The sequence below is a fragment of the Miscanthus floridulus genome, chromosome 8, assembly GCF_019320115.1.
Source record: "Miscanthus floridulus cultivar M001 chromosome 8, ASM1932011v1, whole genome shotgun sequence".
NCBI lineage: Eukaryota > Viridiplantae > Streptophyta > Magnoliopsida > Poales > Poaceae > Miscanthus > Miscanthus floridulus.
In genome coordinates, this window is record NC_089587.1 from 52,840,839 (window position 1) to 52,860,379 (window position 19,541).

At 46.0% G+C, this 19,541-nt stretch overlaps 2 protein-coding genes and 1 long non-coding RNA gene across 7 annotated transcripts; all 3 read left to right on the top strand.

The window, feature by feature from the left end:
- Window positions 1-2,226: 2,226 nt before the first annotated feature.
- Window positions 2,227-11,844, top strand: LOC136476385 (uncharacterized). 5 transcript variants are annotated; one of them, XR_010763561.1, is made up of 10 exons: window positions 2,229-2,621; window positions 2,771-2,882; window positions 2,986-5,246; window positions 7,062-7,210; window positions 7,930-8,043; window positions 8,310-8,423; window positions 8,790-8,915; window positions 11,001-11,080; window positions 11,173-11,426; window positions 11,510-11,844. It is a non-coding gene; the product is annotated as an uncharacterized lncRNA (long non-coding RNA). The 5 variants fall into 5 exon arrangements; XR_010763563.1 differs by having other exon boundaries at window positions 2,986-5,201; XR_010763560.1 differs by having other exon boundaries at window positions 2,230-2,621; window positions 2,986-5,216.
- Window positions 11,845-11,884: 40 nt separating this feature from the next.
- Window positions 11,885-13,369, top strand: LOC136476384 (uncharacterized). Its single transcript, XM_066474201.1, has 2 exons — window positions 11,885-12,274; window positions 12,580-13,369. The coding sequence occupies exon 2, from the start codon at window positions 12,620-12,622 to the stop codon at window positions 12,995-12,997; it is 378 nt and encodes a 125-aa protein (XP_066330298.1). The 5' UTR covers window positions 11,885-12,274; window positions 12,580-12,619; the 3' UTR covers window positions 12,998-13,369.
- A 4,557-nt stretch (window positions 13,370-17,926) lies between these two features.
- Window positions 17,927-18,856, top strand: LOC136472049 (uncharacterized). Its single transcript, XM_066469784.1, has 2 exons — window positions 17,927-18,188; window positions 18,443-18,856. The coding sequence occupies exons 1-2, from the start codon at window positions 17,962-17,964 to the stop codon at window positions 18,840-18,842; spliced, it is 627 nt and encodes a 208-aa protein (XP_066325881.1). The 5' UTR covers window positions 17,927-17,961; the 3' UTR covers window positions 18,843-18,856.
- The last annotated feature ends 685 nt before the right edge of the window (window positions 18,857-19,541 follow it).

The window sequence follows — 19,541 nt, forward strand, 5'->3', positions numbered from 1 at the left end:
TGTAAATGTCTAGCTAGCGAAGTAGATGTCTAGTTTAGCTAACGAAGCAAATCCATAGCCAGGTCGGGGCAGGGGCGCGCATTGCAGGAGCGTGCCGCGCACGACAGAGGGCGGGTAGGGGAAGAATGAGGCCGTCTCGGCCACGCTATGAAGAAGAGTAGTGAAGCAAAAATAAACCGAGTGTAGATCTGGTCTGCACTGTCTATTCTATCCGTGCAGATCTATTCTATATGTAAATGTATTTTACAAATACATTCATTAGAAGATGTACATTGTGTCCATGGAGATCTGGTTTGCACTATCTATTCTACCTGTGTAGAACCTTGAGTTCCTCCACACTGTCCAGCACTAGATATGTTGCTTAGATATGTTGTTTAGTTTTGCATAGAATCAATATATACCTGAAAATTTATTTGTACTATGCGTAGGCCATGGATGTAGACAGGAGGTTGTTTGCTGGACTACAACATGGAAGTGAGCCTTTGTTTCATGGAAGTGAGAACCAGTATTCTCAGTTACTTGACAGCCAGAGGCAGATGTCTCTACATCGGAATGATGTAAGCATGAGGCATAATAAAAAATTTACCTTGTGCGAAGACATTTCCTACTGGAATTGACACTCCACTGTTTTGTGCATCTTCTTTGCTGCAGCGTCTTTGTGCACCACCTATCCCAACCTGCGTTTAGGTTGAGATTTTAAAAACACTGCAACAAGTATTGGAGCCGTACTTCACCAAAAAAAACATTATTCAGGTAGATACTTACACTATTCTCCGAATGCTGCACTGTAGCCCTACATCCTCCAGTGCCGACGCTTCAGTGCTCCTCCACGGAAGCGCGGGCGGCCTCCTGCTGATCCGGCGCCGGACGTTGATCTGCTCCTCTCTAGTGTTCTTGGCTCCAGTGACTTGCCAGGCAAGAGGCGGCGAAGCTTGCCCCTGCTCGCGCAGCAGTTGCTCCCCATCCTCTTCGATTTGGTTGGGCAGCTTCATTCCCTCTTCCCCTATATGCACTTCCGCGAGCTGGAAGTGTCTCTTTTCGGTGGAATCGGCAGGGCGGAAATGTTCTTTGCAGCTCAAGCTTCCTCTCTTGCGCCTGTTCTTTGAAGCTTCAAATGGCCGGCGTGAGGCCTTCAACTTTTCCTCTTACCGCCGTGTCCATGGACGGCTTGTACATTCTCCATTCTGCCCCTGCCTCCTAAATCGCATCGTTTCGTAACCTGATTCGCATAGGAGCGCGAATCTTGACTGTCGGGACACAAACGATAAATCCACTCTCCTAGAAGAAGGCAACAAGGAGCTCGGTCCGAGCTACTAGCTGCGGCGGCGACCATGGACTGGCTGCTGCTCGACCAGCTGGCCGGCCAGCCCCTGCGGGAGGCACCCTGTTCTGCCGCTCCACCGCCGAGCGCGTGCGTCGGAGTGTCGAGCCGCTGCTGCCGCTCGTCCAGGGCCTCGGCCCGCACACCCAGCACTCCACGGGGATCTCGGCGAGCTCGCGGCGCGGGTCAGGGAGGCGCTCGACCTGGCCCGCCGCGCCGCTGCGTCCCCGAGCTGGAACGTCTTTGGCGCCGCGCAGCTGTCGTGTCGGATGGAGGCGGCCGACCGCGGCATCGCGCGCTGGCTGGGGCGCCACGCCCCCGCGCACGTCATCGGCGGCGTGCGCAGGCTCCACGACGAGGCCGACGCGCACACCGGCCGCATCGAGGAGATCGCCGCCGCAGCGCAGCCGGCGCCCCCCGCCCTCTCCGTCGCCGTCGCGCCGCCGCCGCCGAACAAGGCGTGCCCATGCCGGTGGAGGCGCGGCACGCTAAAGCGGCCTTCGCCGCTGTGCCGATGGTGGTGCCGCCGCACAAGGGCATGGCTATGTCGGTGCCGATGCCGGTGCAGGTGGATAAGTTCACAGCGTTGTCTCAGGTAGTTACGGTTCAATTACAGCTCACCGACAAGAGCAAGGCAGAGGCCCAGACTTACAAGGCCGAGGCCCAGCACAGAAAATGAACAGCGCTAACTGATTTAAAAGCCAAAAAGATGGCCAGCTCCTCGACCGGAGCCACCCTCCACGTCGCCCCAGATCTTCGCACACGTTAGATCTTGTGATGGACGGTCCAGATCGTTTGGAGCGGATTTGGCTTCTCGTGCTTCTCCTACAATTCTTCTCTTCTGCTTCTATTCAGCTTCTCCGGCTTCTCGTCCGAATCCAGCGAAACAAATATATACCCAGCTTCTGCTTCTCCTTCCGACGCTTCTTCTCTCCCCCTCCACTCTCTCCTCTTCGCTCTCTCTCTCCCGACCTCTCCCAACGCGGCTAGGGCAACGGCCACCTGCGCGAGCGGGCCGCGGCAGCGGCCGCCCTCCTCCTCCCCCGGCGTGCTGGCTGTGCCAGCACTGCCGGCTCACTGCTCCAGGCGCTGGCGGGGCGCCACGGTGCTCCCGGCCTGCGGCACGGCGCCGTGCGTGGCCACCGGCCGTCGTTGTCCCCGGCCACGGCGCGGCGCGATCGGGCCCCGACGGCGGCTGGCCGCTGGCGTGGGTGCCCCCAGCGTTGCCTCCTCCCGGCGGTCCGCGTGCGCTCGAAGAAACCCTAGCGGCGGCGGCTCAGATCGGCGGTTGCATCTGCCGGTACGTCACCGTCTTCTTCTCCTACTTCCTCCCATGCCTCCTCCTCCAGATCCCCTCTCCCCAGTCCGATGTCGGCGCCGTGCAGCGAACGAGCTTGGCCCCGTGAGGCCCGCTCGCTTGACCTCCCCTCGCTCCGCCTTTTCCTCTAGGCCCCGACATACGGGTGGAAAGAGCCATCCTCCTGGACCTCTCCCTGGCAGGACCGACCATGTGGTGGCTTGAGGAGGCGGAACGGCCGAACAGCGCTGTGGCGCGGGGCGGGTGTGTTCATCTCATTTATGCTTTTAATTGATGCGTTTTTAGATTGATTTGGTCGATCTACATTTGATTTGGTGAATCTGTATTTTATTTTGGTGGATTGCAGTTTGGTAACCGATTTGGCTCCTGCTGCACCGTGCTGCTTGGTCTCCTCTCCTTGCCTGAGGGCAATCCTCCATTTAGAACCTCCGTAGTCTGCAGTCTCCGACCTGTGCTGTGCGTTCTGGCTGCGACCATCGCATTTCTGCAGTGTCCTGTACCCAAATCAGCACCTATGTATGCGCCTTTGTGAGATTTTAGAAAGTAATGTTGTAAATTTGCTAGGGTCTGCTCATTAGCTATTCAAACCACAGTGCTTCAAATGAAATTAGGCTCATTATTTGACCATTGTTAACCACAAATAGAAGTACGACTATCAGGCTAAAAAATTCCTTTTCCCGCTATAAAAAAGGACCATCTGCTTAACATACTAATACTATCTAGGATATGTTAATTTTAGTGTCTGCAATTCTAGCTTCAATGCATTTTTTTATTAGAAGTTGTCCTGAATGTAAAGCTTCAGGGAAAAAAAATAGTGGCTTAGTATCCCAGAGGAAGCACAATGTTCTTAAAAGTGACAATTGTCTTGCTGAATTCTGCCGCAATGTCCTAACTTGGTGTTTCTCTCACATGGTTAGTAGTTTTGGTCTTGTCCTGCTACCATTCTTCTATGGTCTTTCCTGAGCTGACAGATGTTTCCTATGAATCATGTGTCTGAATTGCTAATATGTCCATGCTTTGGTTGCCATGTAATGAAAATAGATCTCTTTGTTCCGTCTCTGCGGATCCATGGCATTAGCAAAGCATTATTCTCCCTTTTATGTTACAAAACCCATTAGCTCCTGAGATGGAAGCCGTGTCCACATCGGCAGAAATTTTTTTGACCGTTAGATCTCCCGATCCGACGGCCTAGGCCCCCAGCAAGAATTTTCTAGAATCGGCTTCGGATTACACTGTGGGCTTTCTCCAGCTTCTCCACAGATTTCTTGTGTTACGACCGTTCCCTCCTAGCTTCTCTACAGAATCATAGTCAGGATTCCAGCTTCTTCCGTCCTCCGCCCATACTCTTCCCGATGTTTCTCTTCCCGACCCCGACGTCTTCCCGCACCACGGCGCCTAGGCCGCTCCCGACGGTGCTGGGGCCCGGCAGGCACGCCGCGACGCCGGGGGAGAGGGAGAGGAGAGCCGCGTGGCGCGCTGCCTGGGCGACGGCGCAGCCGGTTTGGTGCCCGGCGGCGCGCGTGGACCCCGGCGGCAGCCGTCCCCACCATGGCACGACGCTAGCAGGCACCACCGGTGGCTGCCAGCGTGGCTTCCCCACGGCGCTGACTGCTCCCGCTGGTCCGCATGTGCTCCACGAAACCCTAACTCCCTGTGCTTGACGACCGCGAGCTGCTCCTGGCGACGCGACCGCTCGGATCCTCAGCATTGGACTGTTAACAAGTAATGTGGTCATTGAATTATTGGTCTCACAACAAATTCTGTACAGTTAGTCAGTCTGCTAATGGTCTGTAGTGGATCTTGTGTAGGTGCAATTTTTGCCTGACTATGGTGTATAAAATCGACTATTCAATTCTTCTGCTTTTATTTCAAATTCATTTTTTGTTCACGATATATCTAAATATCTGCCAACTTTTGATTGTAGGTGTGTTCCCAAGTTTATGAATTTTGAAACTTTGATTTCACATTGAGGCAGTTCATGTACACTTTTTTTATTGCACTATGCGATGTGCAACCGAATAAGACCTAAAATGAATAGCGTAGAGCATCGACCTGGCTCCATCTGTTCTAGCACCAGTTAATACATGATTTCATTTGTTCTGACTAATTTTATGTGTTCCGCCTAATTTATGTAATTGTTTTTTTATGTGTGCACAGGTTGTGCTGAATCTGCTTCCTTTGCAGAGCACTGTTGCTGCAAGTATACATATATGTGTTGAGCCTTTGTAAATATGCCCATTTATTGCTGAATGTTAAATAGCTATTGCACTTATTTGGGGACTTTTATACCATACACAGTACTGTTAATTTTTTATAATTTTGCTTGCAAGATAATCCATTTTGTTTTTTCATGTTGTCCCATTGTAACACATTATGATAGGATAGTTCCTGCGATTAATTGGTTCAGAGCCTTTTCAAACCAAATTTTCTGATAGTCTGCTACTTTTTCTTTTTTATCATTTTCGACTGACCCTCCTCCCTTTAAAATATGATGTCAGATGAAAACAGTGCAGACTAAAAGGTGTCCGCGGAGAAAACTGTGCTAGGGACGGCAAGCACAAGGTGATTGATTTACAGGTTGGCAACTTGCTTAATGCCTCATTTGTAGTAAGGAATGCTTCTTTTCAATGCATGGTGTTCATACTAAGTACAAAAAAATCAGTCTCATGTCATCTAACAGTGGGGGCTTCCCCTGCTGTTTTCCTGGTTAGAAAAAAAAGGGGTCTGTTTTGATTCCTTATATTGATCTAAGTTACCTTATGTTACCAGAATAGGATGTTGTTTTACTACTTTGTGAGATTTTTAAAAGTAATTTTGTAAATTTGCTAGGGTCTGCTCATTAGCTATTCAAACCACAGTGCTTCAAATGAAATTAGGCTCATTATTTGATCATTGTTAACCACAAATAGAAGTACGACTATCAGGCTAAAAAAATCCTTTTCCCGCTATAAAAAAGGACCATCTGCTTAGCATACTAATACTATCTAGGATATGTTAATTTTAGTGTCTGCAATTCTAGCTTCAATGCATTTTTTTATTAAAAGTCCTGAATGTAAAGCTACAGGGAACAAAAATAGTGGCTTAGTATCCCAGAGGAAGCACAATGTTCTTAAAAGTGACAATTGTCTTGCTGAATTCTGCCGCAATGTCCTAACTTGGTGTTTCTCTCACATGGTTAGTAGTTTTGGTCTTGTCCTGCTACCATTCTTCTATGGTCTTTCCTGAGCTGACAGATGTTTCCTATGAATCATGTGTCTGAATTGCTAATATGTCCATGCTTTGGTTGCCATGTAATGAAAATAGATCTCTTTGTTCCGTCTCTGCGGATCCATGGCATTAGCAAAGCATTATTCTCCCTTTTATGTTGCAAAGTGATCTTTCAACAACAACAACAACAACAAAGCCTTTAGATCCCAAACAAGTTGGGGTAGGCTAGAGTTGAAACCTAGCAGAAGCAATCAAGGTTCAGGCACGTGAATAGTTGTTTTCCAAGCACTCCTATCTAAGGCTAAGTCTTTGGGTATATTCCATCCTTTCAAGTCTCCTTTTATTGCCTCTACCCAAGTCAACTTCGGTCTTCCTCTGCCTCTCTTCACGTTACTATCCTGGCTTAGGATTCCACTACGCACCGGTGTGGATTTTGTACTACATATGTTGGATTATTGATGCAATACTTTGCTTGTTACGCAATAAATTGTTGGTCCATACTTAGTTCATCAGACGACCTCAAATGGTTAGACCAATTGTTTAAGTTTGAGTTACGCAATTACATGCTTTCCAGTCGACTTTGAGCCTAAAATAAATTGTTGCTACATAAATAATTAGCCAATCCTTCTGCAACCAAACAGTTCTGCATGAACTGCTAATTTAGCAATGCGATTTAAGGGCTCTGCAGCCTCGACTTATTCTTTTTTCTGGTGATGCAAATTTATATCTATTTCTATGCACTGGGTGTGTTTTTCTGGTTGAATGGGCGTCCTAAAGTCACTGCACATGCTTCAGAGAGTACCGTTCACATAATCAAAACCAATGATTAATCAGTTCTTAGCTATTCCATTTTTTCCAACACAACAAACAATATTCAGGAATTGACCAGTTGAGTTTTTTTTTAATGGATATTGTTTTTACATTTCCAGTGCATACAGAAAAGGCATTAATGCAGACTTGGAATCTCATAAGCCATTGCAACGTCAAACGAAACATATTTGGATGTCTGGCAAAACATATTTTAACAAGTATAGATCAAAGAAATCTATGCCTAAATTGTATGCATGTATACAAGTTAGTCCGGAAGGGATGCATATGTTTGCTGGATTAGTTTTTTAATTCGGTGCTGAAACTCGAAATGTTCAGAACTCTGCACTGGCGCCATAATTTAGACAAATAATCAGTTATAACTAATCTTAGTTTGTTCCTATACAGTGATGCGCCTCAGAATTTTTCCATGCCTGTATCACTATGTTTTCTCATTTGGGGCTAAAGCAAACTCGGGTTCCAGCTTATGAAAATAAGTTGTTGGTGGTCTGGTGGAGGATTTCGCAACAACAAAGTGAAAAATCCAGAAATGAAAGGTATGTGCTTCTCTCCATTATAATTCTTCACAGGCTCTTATTTCGTAGAGTTCCTGTCAGCGTCACATGGCCTTGTTACGAATTCTCCGTTCTTGAGATCATCAGGTTTTACGCTCTCGGCGCAAGCTAGAATGACATCGTTAATAACATGTCAAGCCCTTGTGAAAAAATCAGCTCTCCAGAAAGTGATTAGTGACACACCTGCTTTTTCTTTATCTTCTACACAGTTTTTCTTATTTTGTTATGACCTTCCATTTGCTTGAAATATTACGTGGTTGCATGAAATAGATATCCATAAACAACCCTCAAAGGGACCTTCTTGATCTGGTTGGTACCAAGATTGAGGAGCCTAAGAATGGTTCTAATGTGTTTTAAGGAGTCATGTTCTAATGGTACCTTTTAAAAAAGCGATGAGAATAGCAATTTAAGGTTCTGCCTTACTGCTATGGTAACCTCTAAAAAAACGATGACTTTAGTGCTTTAGCCTTGCGCATTACTGCCTCTGTAACTTATTGCTCAGCAGTATTGCAACTCTTCTGATGTCGTTCACACTTCCAGTGACCACACATTCTATATGTACTTATCCCTATGCAGGAGGCGACTTATAACCCTATTATTGGCCTACTCTACAAAAGCCTAATCTCTAAATTTAATTTGCACAACCTTAGCCGTTTACTTATCAACATCATCAGCCTCACAACATGTTTACATCTGTGCAGACACTTCTAACAATTCCTCAATGGACACCTCAAACGACGACAATCAAGGCTGGGAACGCGGGATTTTTTCCTGTGAATAAGGGTCTTCATAGCTCAATCCGGAGTGCGTAAATGGTAAGGGCCTGTTTGGAATGCGGGATTTTTTCCTGTGAAAATGAACTGATTCCTGTAGAATTCCTGCGCAATTCCTGTGAAATTCCTGCGTTCCAAACAGGCCCTAGGTGTTATAGCCTCAGAATAAATGTGCTTACACATGAAAATTGTTAGAAGGTGTACGTGTAGGGTAATTTAACAAATTTCTATCATGAAGGGAAGTACCTTACGGTTTACCACCCTGGCCACTATCAACGACTCACATGACCCCACTTTTAATTCTTTAGGCATTTCTTTGAATAAAGTTGGTACCAACCGTACGGGTGACAACAAGATTGTTTATTTGCTGTCACTTCTCTTTGGATGGAAAGTTACTAGCTGGTGCTGCTCATGAGAAGGAGGTAAAATATTCTTTCAGATCCTACGTCTTGCTCTGTCCTTTGGTTTTTGACCCACACCTCCTCACGGTTCAATGCACTGTTTTGTTACACATGTATTGCTGCACGGGACTGATCATTTCTTATCTGAGTTGGGCTTTATCAGTTGATGAAGCACAGTGCTATGCCCCTGGGCTTTATCAATACAAGATAATTTCTATGCAGTTATTGTTCCCGAATGGTTAATCAGTGTGCCATATTTTTTCCTTTCCTTCTCAATTCTTGGAATTCCATCTGCCTGTCGTAATATAACTGAGAGCTTTCTCCTGCTCGTAGCTATTTTTTATGGCCTCGCTTTTTATGATCTTATTTTTTTGCCATTTGGTACAGATAGAACAGTTAGCTTTTTTGGACATTCTGCAGCCACTTTCCTCTGATAACACATATCGTGTCCATATTGGAGGTGACAATTTCCAATTTGTATAAATCTCAAAGCTCACTTCCGAAGAATTCAAGGTGAGAATTTCCAATCTGTATAATTCTTAAATTTGATGCTACTTAGCATCATCTGTATACTGCTTGTCTTATTTCAGTAAGCCTTCCGTCCTAGAGTCCAGTTGAAGGTTGTGCCATGGCTTAACCATATCACATATAATAGCACAACCGCACAAATTATGTTCAAATAAAATCTTCTTTGCTCCAAAACTATTTTTCTATGAAAAGGACTGGATTAATCCCAACTAAATCTTAAGAATGTTTAGTTTTCTGATAATAGGTACCTTAGTTTTCATTGACATTTTCATATCACCTCATCGAATGCTTGGTACAACAAAGAGGAATAGAGTGAGCTCAAAGTACACTAGAATTAAAATTACAGTGTGGTTCTCTTTGTCAGATTCGTAGCCTTTATGTCATAGGATTGTAAAATTCACCTCTCCCTACTCTATATGCACAGTGGTAAACCATGTGTTTCATCATCAAAGATACCCAGTTTAGTACACCTTATAACATTCAGGCTACAGCTCGTTTGACATATGAGTTGTGCTTTCAGCTCACTTAGCACCATCCAAACCGAGTTGCATAGTTCTGGTGCAATGGTTTTTACTCAACATTTAGGCTACACTTCCTTTGGAAATGTTGGAAGCAAAAAATCAGTACCATGTACAGGGCTTTTAATACAGCACAGTAACACTTGCCAAACCAATCTTAGTCATAGATACTTGGCCAAAGAGGTAATTTCAGCCATGGATGACTCCAAACATAGTGGTCTCAACAAATGCGTTGACAACTCTTTTGCTGTGCATTATGACCTATGTAATTTCAAGGCATGATCAGCTACTACTCATAGAAGAAGATAAGAGGACTATAGAAAATCTACAGCTACATCCTTGTACTTCTACCATTCATTTATGCTACCCAAATTCCACGTGTATTTCTATTGCAATGCCTATTTTCATGTAGTTCTATCAACCATTTATGCTTACCAATATAGTACGTTCCCAGGCAAGATACTACCACTATGCATTATTACTCGGCTTGTTCGGGTGTTCTTAAAAGCAACACTGCTGCAGCAAAAATTCTCACAGTTCACTATACGAAAAGCAGCTGCTGCTTGTAAATTTCCCATTATATCTGCTGAAATTTCCCATCTTTTTTAGCAATATACTGTCTAAAGATCTATCTTACTCAGGTAAAGTATGAAGTCTATTCTAACATTGACACTAAATAAATTACATATAAGAAAATTACAGCTGTATTGTGGCTACTTGGGGGCAATTGTAGATGAGCACATTCAAATTATTAAGATTTATTGACCTCTGATCCCATAAATAAGCACATACATGATTAGTAGACTATTATTTTATAACTGTAAATGAAGACAGCTTCAGTACAATAGAAAGATAACTAGCTTTTTAAACATCATGGGGTAGATGTAGAAGAGTTTAGCAGCTCAGATTGTGCAAATGTCTTCAGCTTAGTTTAATCAATATTCCATCTATTTATCCTTCTGTTTATTTGACAATCAAATATATACATGGTCAGCGGGACAATAGGAAGCATGCTGCTAAGCCTTCCAAGTTAGGTGACTGATTAGCTTCCCACATCCACATGTTCAGTTGACCAAATATTAACTGATTTGTTGCAGCTTATTGGCATGGCATATTTACATAACGCAGATATAGATGTGCTTGCCTATTGTTAGTCCTGATGATTATAATTACAAATATTTTTTACTCTACACATGGATGTATTGTCTATTAGTCCCTTCTTTTAAAAAATGAAATTGCAGTATAGCACCCATTCGGTATTATAATGACCTTCAAAGGAAAAATGACTGACAGGTTCATACTTGTTTTTCCCCTGTTTTCTATATGGAATTTCCCTTCTTCATTTTAATGTGTTATTTCTACACCTTACCACCCTGAAGCATTTATTTTTAGAGTGCTTCGCACAAACTTTATTTACTGAACCACCCAAACCTTAAATGGCCTTCAGAGGTATTATCCTGTATTTATCGACTGCATCACACAACAAAACAATTCTACTGTTTAGATCTCCATGCTATTTTCCAATCCAATTATGATATGTCTATATTTCTAGGTTGGGCTCCCTTGCTGATCTAGGAGCAACACTTTCTCAATCCTGTAGAAAACACCTTCCAAGTTCAGTTCATCCTTTGGGTGAGTTATCCTCTTCATTTGCCTTTCTTACATGTTATCCTGAGACTGTCATATGAACTTAATTGCTTTTGTGTGGTATTCGTCATGTATAGGCGCTGCTCATTGGTTTCCTGGATGGGTGGGATGACAGCCAGGGGCCTCAAGTCATCGCCCCAACCATCTGGTCAAAACTAATGCCGACCTCACACACCAGTTAATCTCATCTCTTCCAACCGAGTTTAGACAGGCAGCAGCTCATATACCACAGTCACAGGAACTATGCGATCCACTGGATGAACTAACCCTTACCAGAGACTACTACCACAAAAGCGTGCAAAAGCTGCATGGATACTACGAAACCAACAAGGTACGCTTCTAACATCCAGCTATGTGTCCCATCTACTACCGCTACCTCACGTATTCAGAAACAATGGATGCCTATGCTTTCAGCAAAAAAAAATCTCAACCAGACTGCAGACAGAAACGCCGAGCCTAGCAGGCAACCGCTGGGATTGGATGAATGCAACAGAAGAATGATGTACATCAGCATCATCATGCATCGCCTATCACCAGACCTTCACCAGCAACACCACACATCGGCAGCGCTACTACCACCGAAGATAACTATTTGTGTACACCGGCTTAGAGATTAGCTACCGTGTATAGCTTTCCTACTATAAAATACTTATCCCTGTAATATATTTCAATAGACCTATATAACCTCTGAACGTGCTACCGCGCGAGCGCGCAGAATTGCGCGCCAATCCACTAGTGTCCTAACAAAATCCTCTTTCCTGCCACTTGCTCAGTGCATCCCAGCGTCATCCTCAAATAAAATAATAAAAAAAAATTGCTCAGTGCTTCCCAGCGTCATCAGAGGAGCACGTGCTAAACTCGTAATCCGGTCCGGCGATCCGCGAGATGAGAGAGATCTTCTCAGTGCAAACATGGCCCCACCCCGACCAATCCCGCCGCACACACGTTATAAAACCTCCCTCCCTCCATTCGCATTAGCACCACCGTCCAGCTCCAGCCGCAGTGCTTCCCGCCTCCCGCAGAAACCCGTTCTTCCTCGGCGGCACCCCGCCGAGCCCGACGTCAAGTTCGTGCTGGTGACCGGAGGCCCCGTGAGCGGAGCAGCCACAGGATACAGACGGGGAACTGCGGAGGTCCTCAAGCTCCGAATCATCAGAGCTTCGCTCGCCGCCGAGAACGGTAATGTTCCTTCTCCTCCGCCTTGCCGATTTTTGTTGGACTCTAAATTAGAGCGCAAAACAACGGATGATTTCTGTGAAAAACAGAGTTTCTACCGTGTGAACACGCCGTGTAGCCGTGCGCGGTGCGCCCGTGCCGCACGGCCGGCCGGTTCCGGCCGCTGGAACAACTTTTTAACCGATTCTATACTTCCCTTCCCGTTGCACGAGCGCATGACATCCTTGCTCTGTGATTCTTGGCTTCTTGCCAACTTTGAAAAAAAAATAGTTTTTTTTTTTTTGCCTTCTTGATGCTCCGGTTAACAGAGAGCTACGGAGTACGGACTACGGTGCCACGCCGCCGGCGATGAGCACTCCAGGAAGCAGGGCAATGGCCGCCGGCCTCACCGTCATGCTGCTTTCTATCAGCGCGGGCATGCACTTTGGCGGCTTCGGCTTACTCCTCTGCTTTATGGGGGTCCTCATCGGCGCCAACCTCCTCACCGTCGCTGTCCGCATGGCCGACGGCCCTGCGCTCATCGCTCCCGTGGTCTTTGGTGGTGCAGCTCTCGCAGCGTTCGTGCGCCGCAACATCACCATCGTGGGGCTCGTCATGGCTTCCTGTGTCTTCACGGCGGTCTCCGGCGAGTATGACCCAGTGTTCTGCTTTGGCATGTTTGCTCTGCTCCTGCTCGGGCTCACCCTCGTCAACATTGGAGCTCTTGGATTGACAGCATTAAACTGAAGCCCCTGAATTGACATTGACCGGCAATCAGTCACTACACGCCGCTGCCGCTGCCGCTGCAACTGCCCCTATCATGGAGCCTAATTACTGAATTGGCCTGGGGTATTGACTGAAGTGCCACTAGTGTATCTCTCTACCGTGTGCTTGCTGTATTTCTCGACCGTGTGCGGGGATCTGTCTTAAACTTAGTACTATTGAAAAGTTGTCCCACTAGTCTATAAGTGTTATCTTTGTTTTTTTGAAAGACACATAGTGTTTTTGTTTCCTACTTGACATGCATAAGGGCAAAATATACATACTATGTATTTCTTTTGAACGATAATGTAAGTCTGTCTATGAGCATTTGGTCAAATGCAATCATGTCTGTAACTATTTTTTTTAGACGAAAGAAGAATTATATTATATTATATTATATTATATTATATTATATTATATTATATTATATTATATTATATTATATTATATTATATTATATTATATTATATTATATTATATTATAGTTGAGTATATCATCTCATTAAAGTACACTGAAATACACTACGTATATCTAAAAACTAATCTTCGTCTATATTATACTCACGCTTTGTATAGCTCCAAACCTTTGTACGACGATTCGTATGGATGACCGCACAGACAAATACTCAGCAAAAGGCCTAAGAACAAATGCCCAACGAACGATGGCCAACGTTCCTGCAGACGGAGTTGAGAAACTTCTTCTTTCTTATGTCTTTTTTCTTCTTCTTTCTGCCACCGAAGAATAAGGAAGACATTTGAAATTTATTCTTCATAGTCATTTATCTTGGTCAGATCTAACCACGACAAAATGGAGAAAAAACCGTAAAAAATTATTCCATGGCTGTGACATCATCTCTGTCTTGATGTCGCCGTTCGGAAAACTAAGTCTCCATGTCGTCATGCCGAGGAAGTTGCTGACGCTATAATTGTCGCCCTCATCTTCAACGGAGTCAGCATGGAGAAAACAAATCCACCCTGCCCCTTAAGGCGGATGGCAATGGAGAAGAAAGGGAGCAGTGGGTGAAAGAGACGGAGTCGGGAGGTGACTCGAAGCCGCACGTGAGTGCTCACACCGGCCGGGCCGCCGAGAAACGGAACTTTTCTTCGTTGCTTGGGAGCCATGAGAGAGAGAGAGCGTATTTAGCGGTTGGCGAGCCAGGCTCGATGATGGGTCAAATGAATCAAACATGCGAGATTGCAACCCAGAAGCGCAGGGACACCCCAGGGCTCCATATCAAACAGGCCCCTAGTGTTTATTGAATGGAGGATTGCTTGGCCTGCGCTTGGAGCTCTAGTGGTTATATAGAGAAGAAGCCAGGTAATGCCAACGTGGAAGGAAGGAAGGCGACTGGCCCGGCGCCGGGTCGGCGAGCCTGGCCCGACTTGGATCTTCTAGACGCCTGCGTTGCGCCGTGCGCGGCCGAGCCTTGGCGTGATGGTGATCGATGGACCCACCCCGGTCACGATGAGCTTGATGCTCCCGATACGTCACATCGCAATCCGGCCGGGCCGACGAGTGACCCTCCCTGTCGGCTGTCGCTGTCGCTGTCACTCACTCTGATAGTCTTCATGAACTCACAGGCAGCCGCTGCGCTTGGACTACGGCGTCCGGACACGGTGGCCCGCGAGCCGAAATAACGGTTCCGTTGCGCCGGCCGCCGAGCTGCGGCTTGCTTTTTCACAAAAAGGAACCAGTGTTTAGATCCTTGATTTCACTGGCAGAAGTCACAAGTACGTAACTCTGTGTGTACGTAACTCTCTTGAACAAACAATTACACTCAAACAAGCATTATTAAAAGTTCCTGTGTTGCGATTTTGTCACGATATTCTTCCCTACGTTTGGAGCTCGGCACATACTAGGAAGCAAATCCTGTTGTGACACTGTTGCTTCATGTCAAAAGTCCACTGGGCGACACATGCAGATGCAGAGTATTCCCAGTTTCCAATCAATTCCAGCAAGCTCATCAACAACTGCGAGTAGTAGTGTCAACTAATAATGGCACTAGCACACTTGTTGGTTTCACTAAGGACGTCTCCAACAGAAAATCCATATGAACAACCAAACCCAAAATAGATAGTAAAAGATTCAAAATTAGCTTTCAACAGAGTACGTATACGGGAGACCTATTTTAGGTTGTCTGAGAGGCACAACCCAAATATGAGCATCCTCTCTCTTGGAAACCCATTTGTAGAAATGATTATTTTTTGTGCCTTGTTGTTAGAGAAGATGCCGAATAGATATTGAACCTTTTGTCTGTAACACTACCTAAATGATGAATAAGTCTTGTATTTTGGATGTTGTCGTTGGAGATAGCCTAACAACCATCGCATGCGGCGGACTTTCGGAACATGTGTGTTCTCCTGTGGGCTGTGGTACGGTGGTTGTCGCGCCGTCCTCGGCACAGCAGCAGACGAGATCGGCTCCGATCGACGCGGCCCGGGCCTCCATGGTCCCCATTTTTGCATGGAACGAATCGTTGTGGGCGTGCGTGAGCCGTGCAGGCACAGGCCGCCGCACCGCCCACCGGTGGCGCAACCGCACGCCGGCCGCGGACTACTCGACAGGAACATTATACATACATCGGTTGATCTATTTGCGCGGCAGAGCCACCAAATACGGGGCCCGCCGTGGTAGCCTGGGCGGTCTGACTTGGCACGTGCCGTGCACACGTACTACGCGTCTGCACTCGCACAGGCTCCTCAATTTTCTACTGTATACTAGGTATAATATGTCCGTATGTAACTATATAAAGAACATTTTATTTCATGGCAAAATTAAAATGCTTAATTAAACCGAGGCATTTCATCATGCCGAGATGTCTAATTAAACCTAGGCAGGGGCCTGCTTTCCTGAATCTTAATCGAGATATACTACAAAAATCATAATGTCTGATCAAGCTATAACGCGATTTTCTTAGTGCCCTTAACTCTCTTGGCTCAATTCAACTGGCTTCATTCAATTACAAACTTGAAATTATTTCATGCAAAATTTAAAAGGCATTCCAATTAAACACCGTAAAATATCCTTCCATGTCAATTTTGTTATTATCACTCAAATCGTGGAACTTGTGATACTGCTACGAAGACCTAAAGCAATAGAGAAGAGAGTATGTACGTTTTGCAAAAACAAAATGAAAAATAAAAAATCATATCTACTATTCTACTCCCTCCGTCCCTAAATAACTGTCGTTTTCGTTTCCCGAGAAACAACTTTAACTAAATATATATTAGAAAATATTAATATTTATGGTAAAAAATTAACATGATTAGATAGATCATTGAATTTATTTTCATAGTAAATTTATTTGGAGATAGAAATGTTGCACGCGTTTTTCTACAAATCTAGTCAAACTTACGGCACGAAAACCAAAAGCGATAGTTATTTAAGGATGGAGTGAGTATGTTATCATAAAAAGTTCATTTAATTTTTATAACAATAATATGCTAATTCATAAGATTGCTATAATTCAACTTCGGGTTTTGGACAATTCACGAAAACCCTCGTCATCGCCACTGAAATTTATTTGAATCCAGTGTTGAATCATCGGTGGAGGAGATTGTCTTGAATCCAAGCCAAACTAAGCTATGTGACGACATGAAATTACTTGAAACCAAACAATCCAAGGCAGTATGTAGAGTAAAATGTATTGTGGATCCTCAGACTTTGCTCAGAGTGTCATCTAGGTTCTTAAACTTTCAAAAAGCACATCCACACCTCCTAAAATAAAATTACTAATTATATGTTATGTGAGATGTAAATCACCATATTTGAGTTAATCCACCTATGTGGCATCATGATTGAGCGATAAAGTGCCATTGGCATATGGGCCCCGCATGCCGGTAGGGAACAGATGTGAAGCTCATGCCCTCCTTTTTTTCGTGCCAAGTTTGCTACAGCGCTCTCAATTTGCAGGAAGCAGCTCTGTTCGCTGACAACCAAATGCTGGCCTCTGTTGTACTTGCTAGATCGGCACACACTCATCTTGGACATTGGTCGCTACGTCCTGTCATCGCTGAAATACATGACATCAATCAAGCAAGGAACTATATAGTAATTAAGATCCGTAGAGAGGTAAATAAGATGGCTGATAGCCTTGCTAAAAAAGCAAGACCAGCAAACATATCAAATTCTTGTTTTTTTCTTGTCAGACCACTTGCTCATCATCCAACTTGTAATATCAAGCATGTTCTAGAAAACAATGATTGACATGTTTGTGATGCAATGAAAGTTTAACTTTTCAAAAAACAAAAACAAAAAAAAGGAATAATTAGTAATAATAACAGATGGGGATCTAGAACAACAGCATGTTTGTGTCAAAGTAAAAAAGGAATATCAAGCATGTTTGTGTATTTGTCTGCTTCGTTTGGACTCGCCAGTCGCCACGACAGACGACACCACCGTCACATGCCCGAGTCGGAGCATCCTTGTTCTCTTGTGGCTTTTGCTGCGACCACAGCGGCAGCATTCCGGCAGATCAGAGAACGGTGCTGTACACGGTGGGCTCGGAGCCTCCGACCATCCGACGCGCCCGGGCCTGGGCGGCCCCCCGCGCACGCCCCAGGCAACCCCATGTTTTGGCATCGGCACGAACGGCCGGCTCGACGGCAGCAGTCCAATCAGACGAATACTTAGCCGTCGCGGACTCCACGCCACATCGCATCGCATGCCAACGCAAGAACGGGTGAGGGTGAGACCAACTAACCATTTGGTATTTGCAAAGAAAATGACGCGTGGGGTCAGACCACATGGGCATTAAGGCCCCACGAGTCACCCGGTCACAGAAAGGCCTCCCGCCCCGCTTGGAGTTGGGGGCCGGGGCGCTCGTTATTATATATAGCGAAGCCGGTTGACGCCACCTTGGAGCGATCGAGGGACTCCACGCCACCTTGAAGCCGGTCACAGAAAGGAACGAAGCCAGTTGACTACCTATAGGGATCTCTCTGCCAGCATGCCCCCACCCAGCTCGAGCTTTGGGAGCTTCGTCAACCCTCCAAAACCCACCGGCGCAAGGCAAGCAAAACACGCCCGCTATAAAACCCTCCCGAACCCGGACTCCCGTGAGCAGAGCAGCCACAGGATACGGGGAACTGCGAAGGACCTCAAGCTCCGAATCGTCAGCAATCAGCGTCGCGCTCGCCGCAGAGGGCCCGCGCCTCCTCACCGCCACCAACACCGGTAACGTTCCTTCTCCTCTGCCTTACCAATTTTTCTTCGACTCTAAATTTCGGCGCAAAACAACGGATATGACTTCTGTGAAAAAAAAAACTGAGGTTTTAGAGTCTGAACACGGCGGTGCGCCCGTGCCGGACGTTCAGCTGGTTCCGGCCGCCGGAATAACTTCCCGTTGAACGAGCGCATGCCACCCTTTCCATGATTCTTGCCAACTTTGAAAAGACTTTCGTTTGCCTTCTTGGTGTTCTGGTTAACAGAGGACTACGGTGCCACACGCCGCCGGCGATGAGCACTCCGGCCAGCAGGGCGATGACCATCGGCCTCACCGTCATGCTGGTTTCTGTATGCGCTGGCATGCATGTCGGCGCTGGCGGGTTCGGCTTAATCCTCTGCTTTATGGGAGTCCTCGTCGGCGCCAGCCTCGTCGCCGCCGGCGTCAGCATGAACGACGGCCCTGCGCGCATCGTTCCGGTGGTGTCCGGAGGTGCACGAGCTTTCGCGGTGTTCGTGCGCCGCAACACCGCCACCGTGGGGCTCGTCATGGCTTCCTGTGCTGTCACGGCGGTCTCCGGCGAGGAAGACCCGGTGCTCTGCTTCGCCATGTTCTCCCTACTCCTTCTCGCGGTCTCCCTGAACATGGGAGCCCGTGGTGAATAATCAGTTCAGTTCCTGAGCAACATGACGTTGCCGCCGCCACTGCCCCTGTCACCAGTCACCGTGCCTAATTCCACAATTGGGCTGGATATTGCAGGTAAAGATCACCGATTGAAATGCCACCACCACGCCACGTCTGTCTTAAACTTAGTACCGTTGCTTGTTGTAGTATCTCCCCTACCGCGTGCTTGTTGCACTGTCATGTCGTATTGTGTGCTTTTGTTGGAGTAAAAAAGTTGAGTGTTTTTCTTTCCTACTTGCAATCCATAAGGCAATACTATTTATATTTATTTTGAGCGACAACGTGAGTCTGTCTACGAGCATTTGGTCAAAATGCAATCATATCTGTAACTTGAGCATCATGTTCCGAGTATCTATGTGCAAGTCTCATAGATTTCTGGAATGAAATGGTACTCAACTAAGGATGGATTAGGAGATATCATAGGGCCTATCAGAGTTCAGTATATTTTGGCTATGAGCTGATAACCGCGGAGAGACTAGTGGCCAGGGCCACTGCATATGTCCTACTCGCAAATGCAACTGCAAATGCTCATGCAAGTGTCATGTTTCTTAATCGAATATACTCCAGTTAAGAAGAATAACCTCTGCTGTGTTTGTCAATGTAGTGTGCTGTGTGCAGCTCAAACCCAACACACAAAGCGATCTGACGAATTGGATCTTCGTTTCAGAATTCAGATAAGT

What these genes read in the sequence shown, in the direction of transcription:
- LOC136476384 (XM_066474201.1), top strand. Translation starts at nt 12,620, where the DNA reads ATGAGCACTCCAGGAAGCAGGGCAATGGCCGCCGGCCTCACCGTCATG.
- LOC136472049 (XM_066469784.1), top strand. Translation starts at nt 17,962, where the DNA reads ATGCCCCCACCCAGCTCGAGCTTTGGGAGCTTCGTCAACCCTCCAAAA. An exon ending in CCTCACCGCCACCAACACCG is followed by an intron (nt 18,189 to 18,442) that starts GTAACGTTCCTT and finishes TCTGGTTAACAG; the next exon opens with AGGACTACGGTGCCACACGC.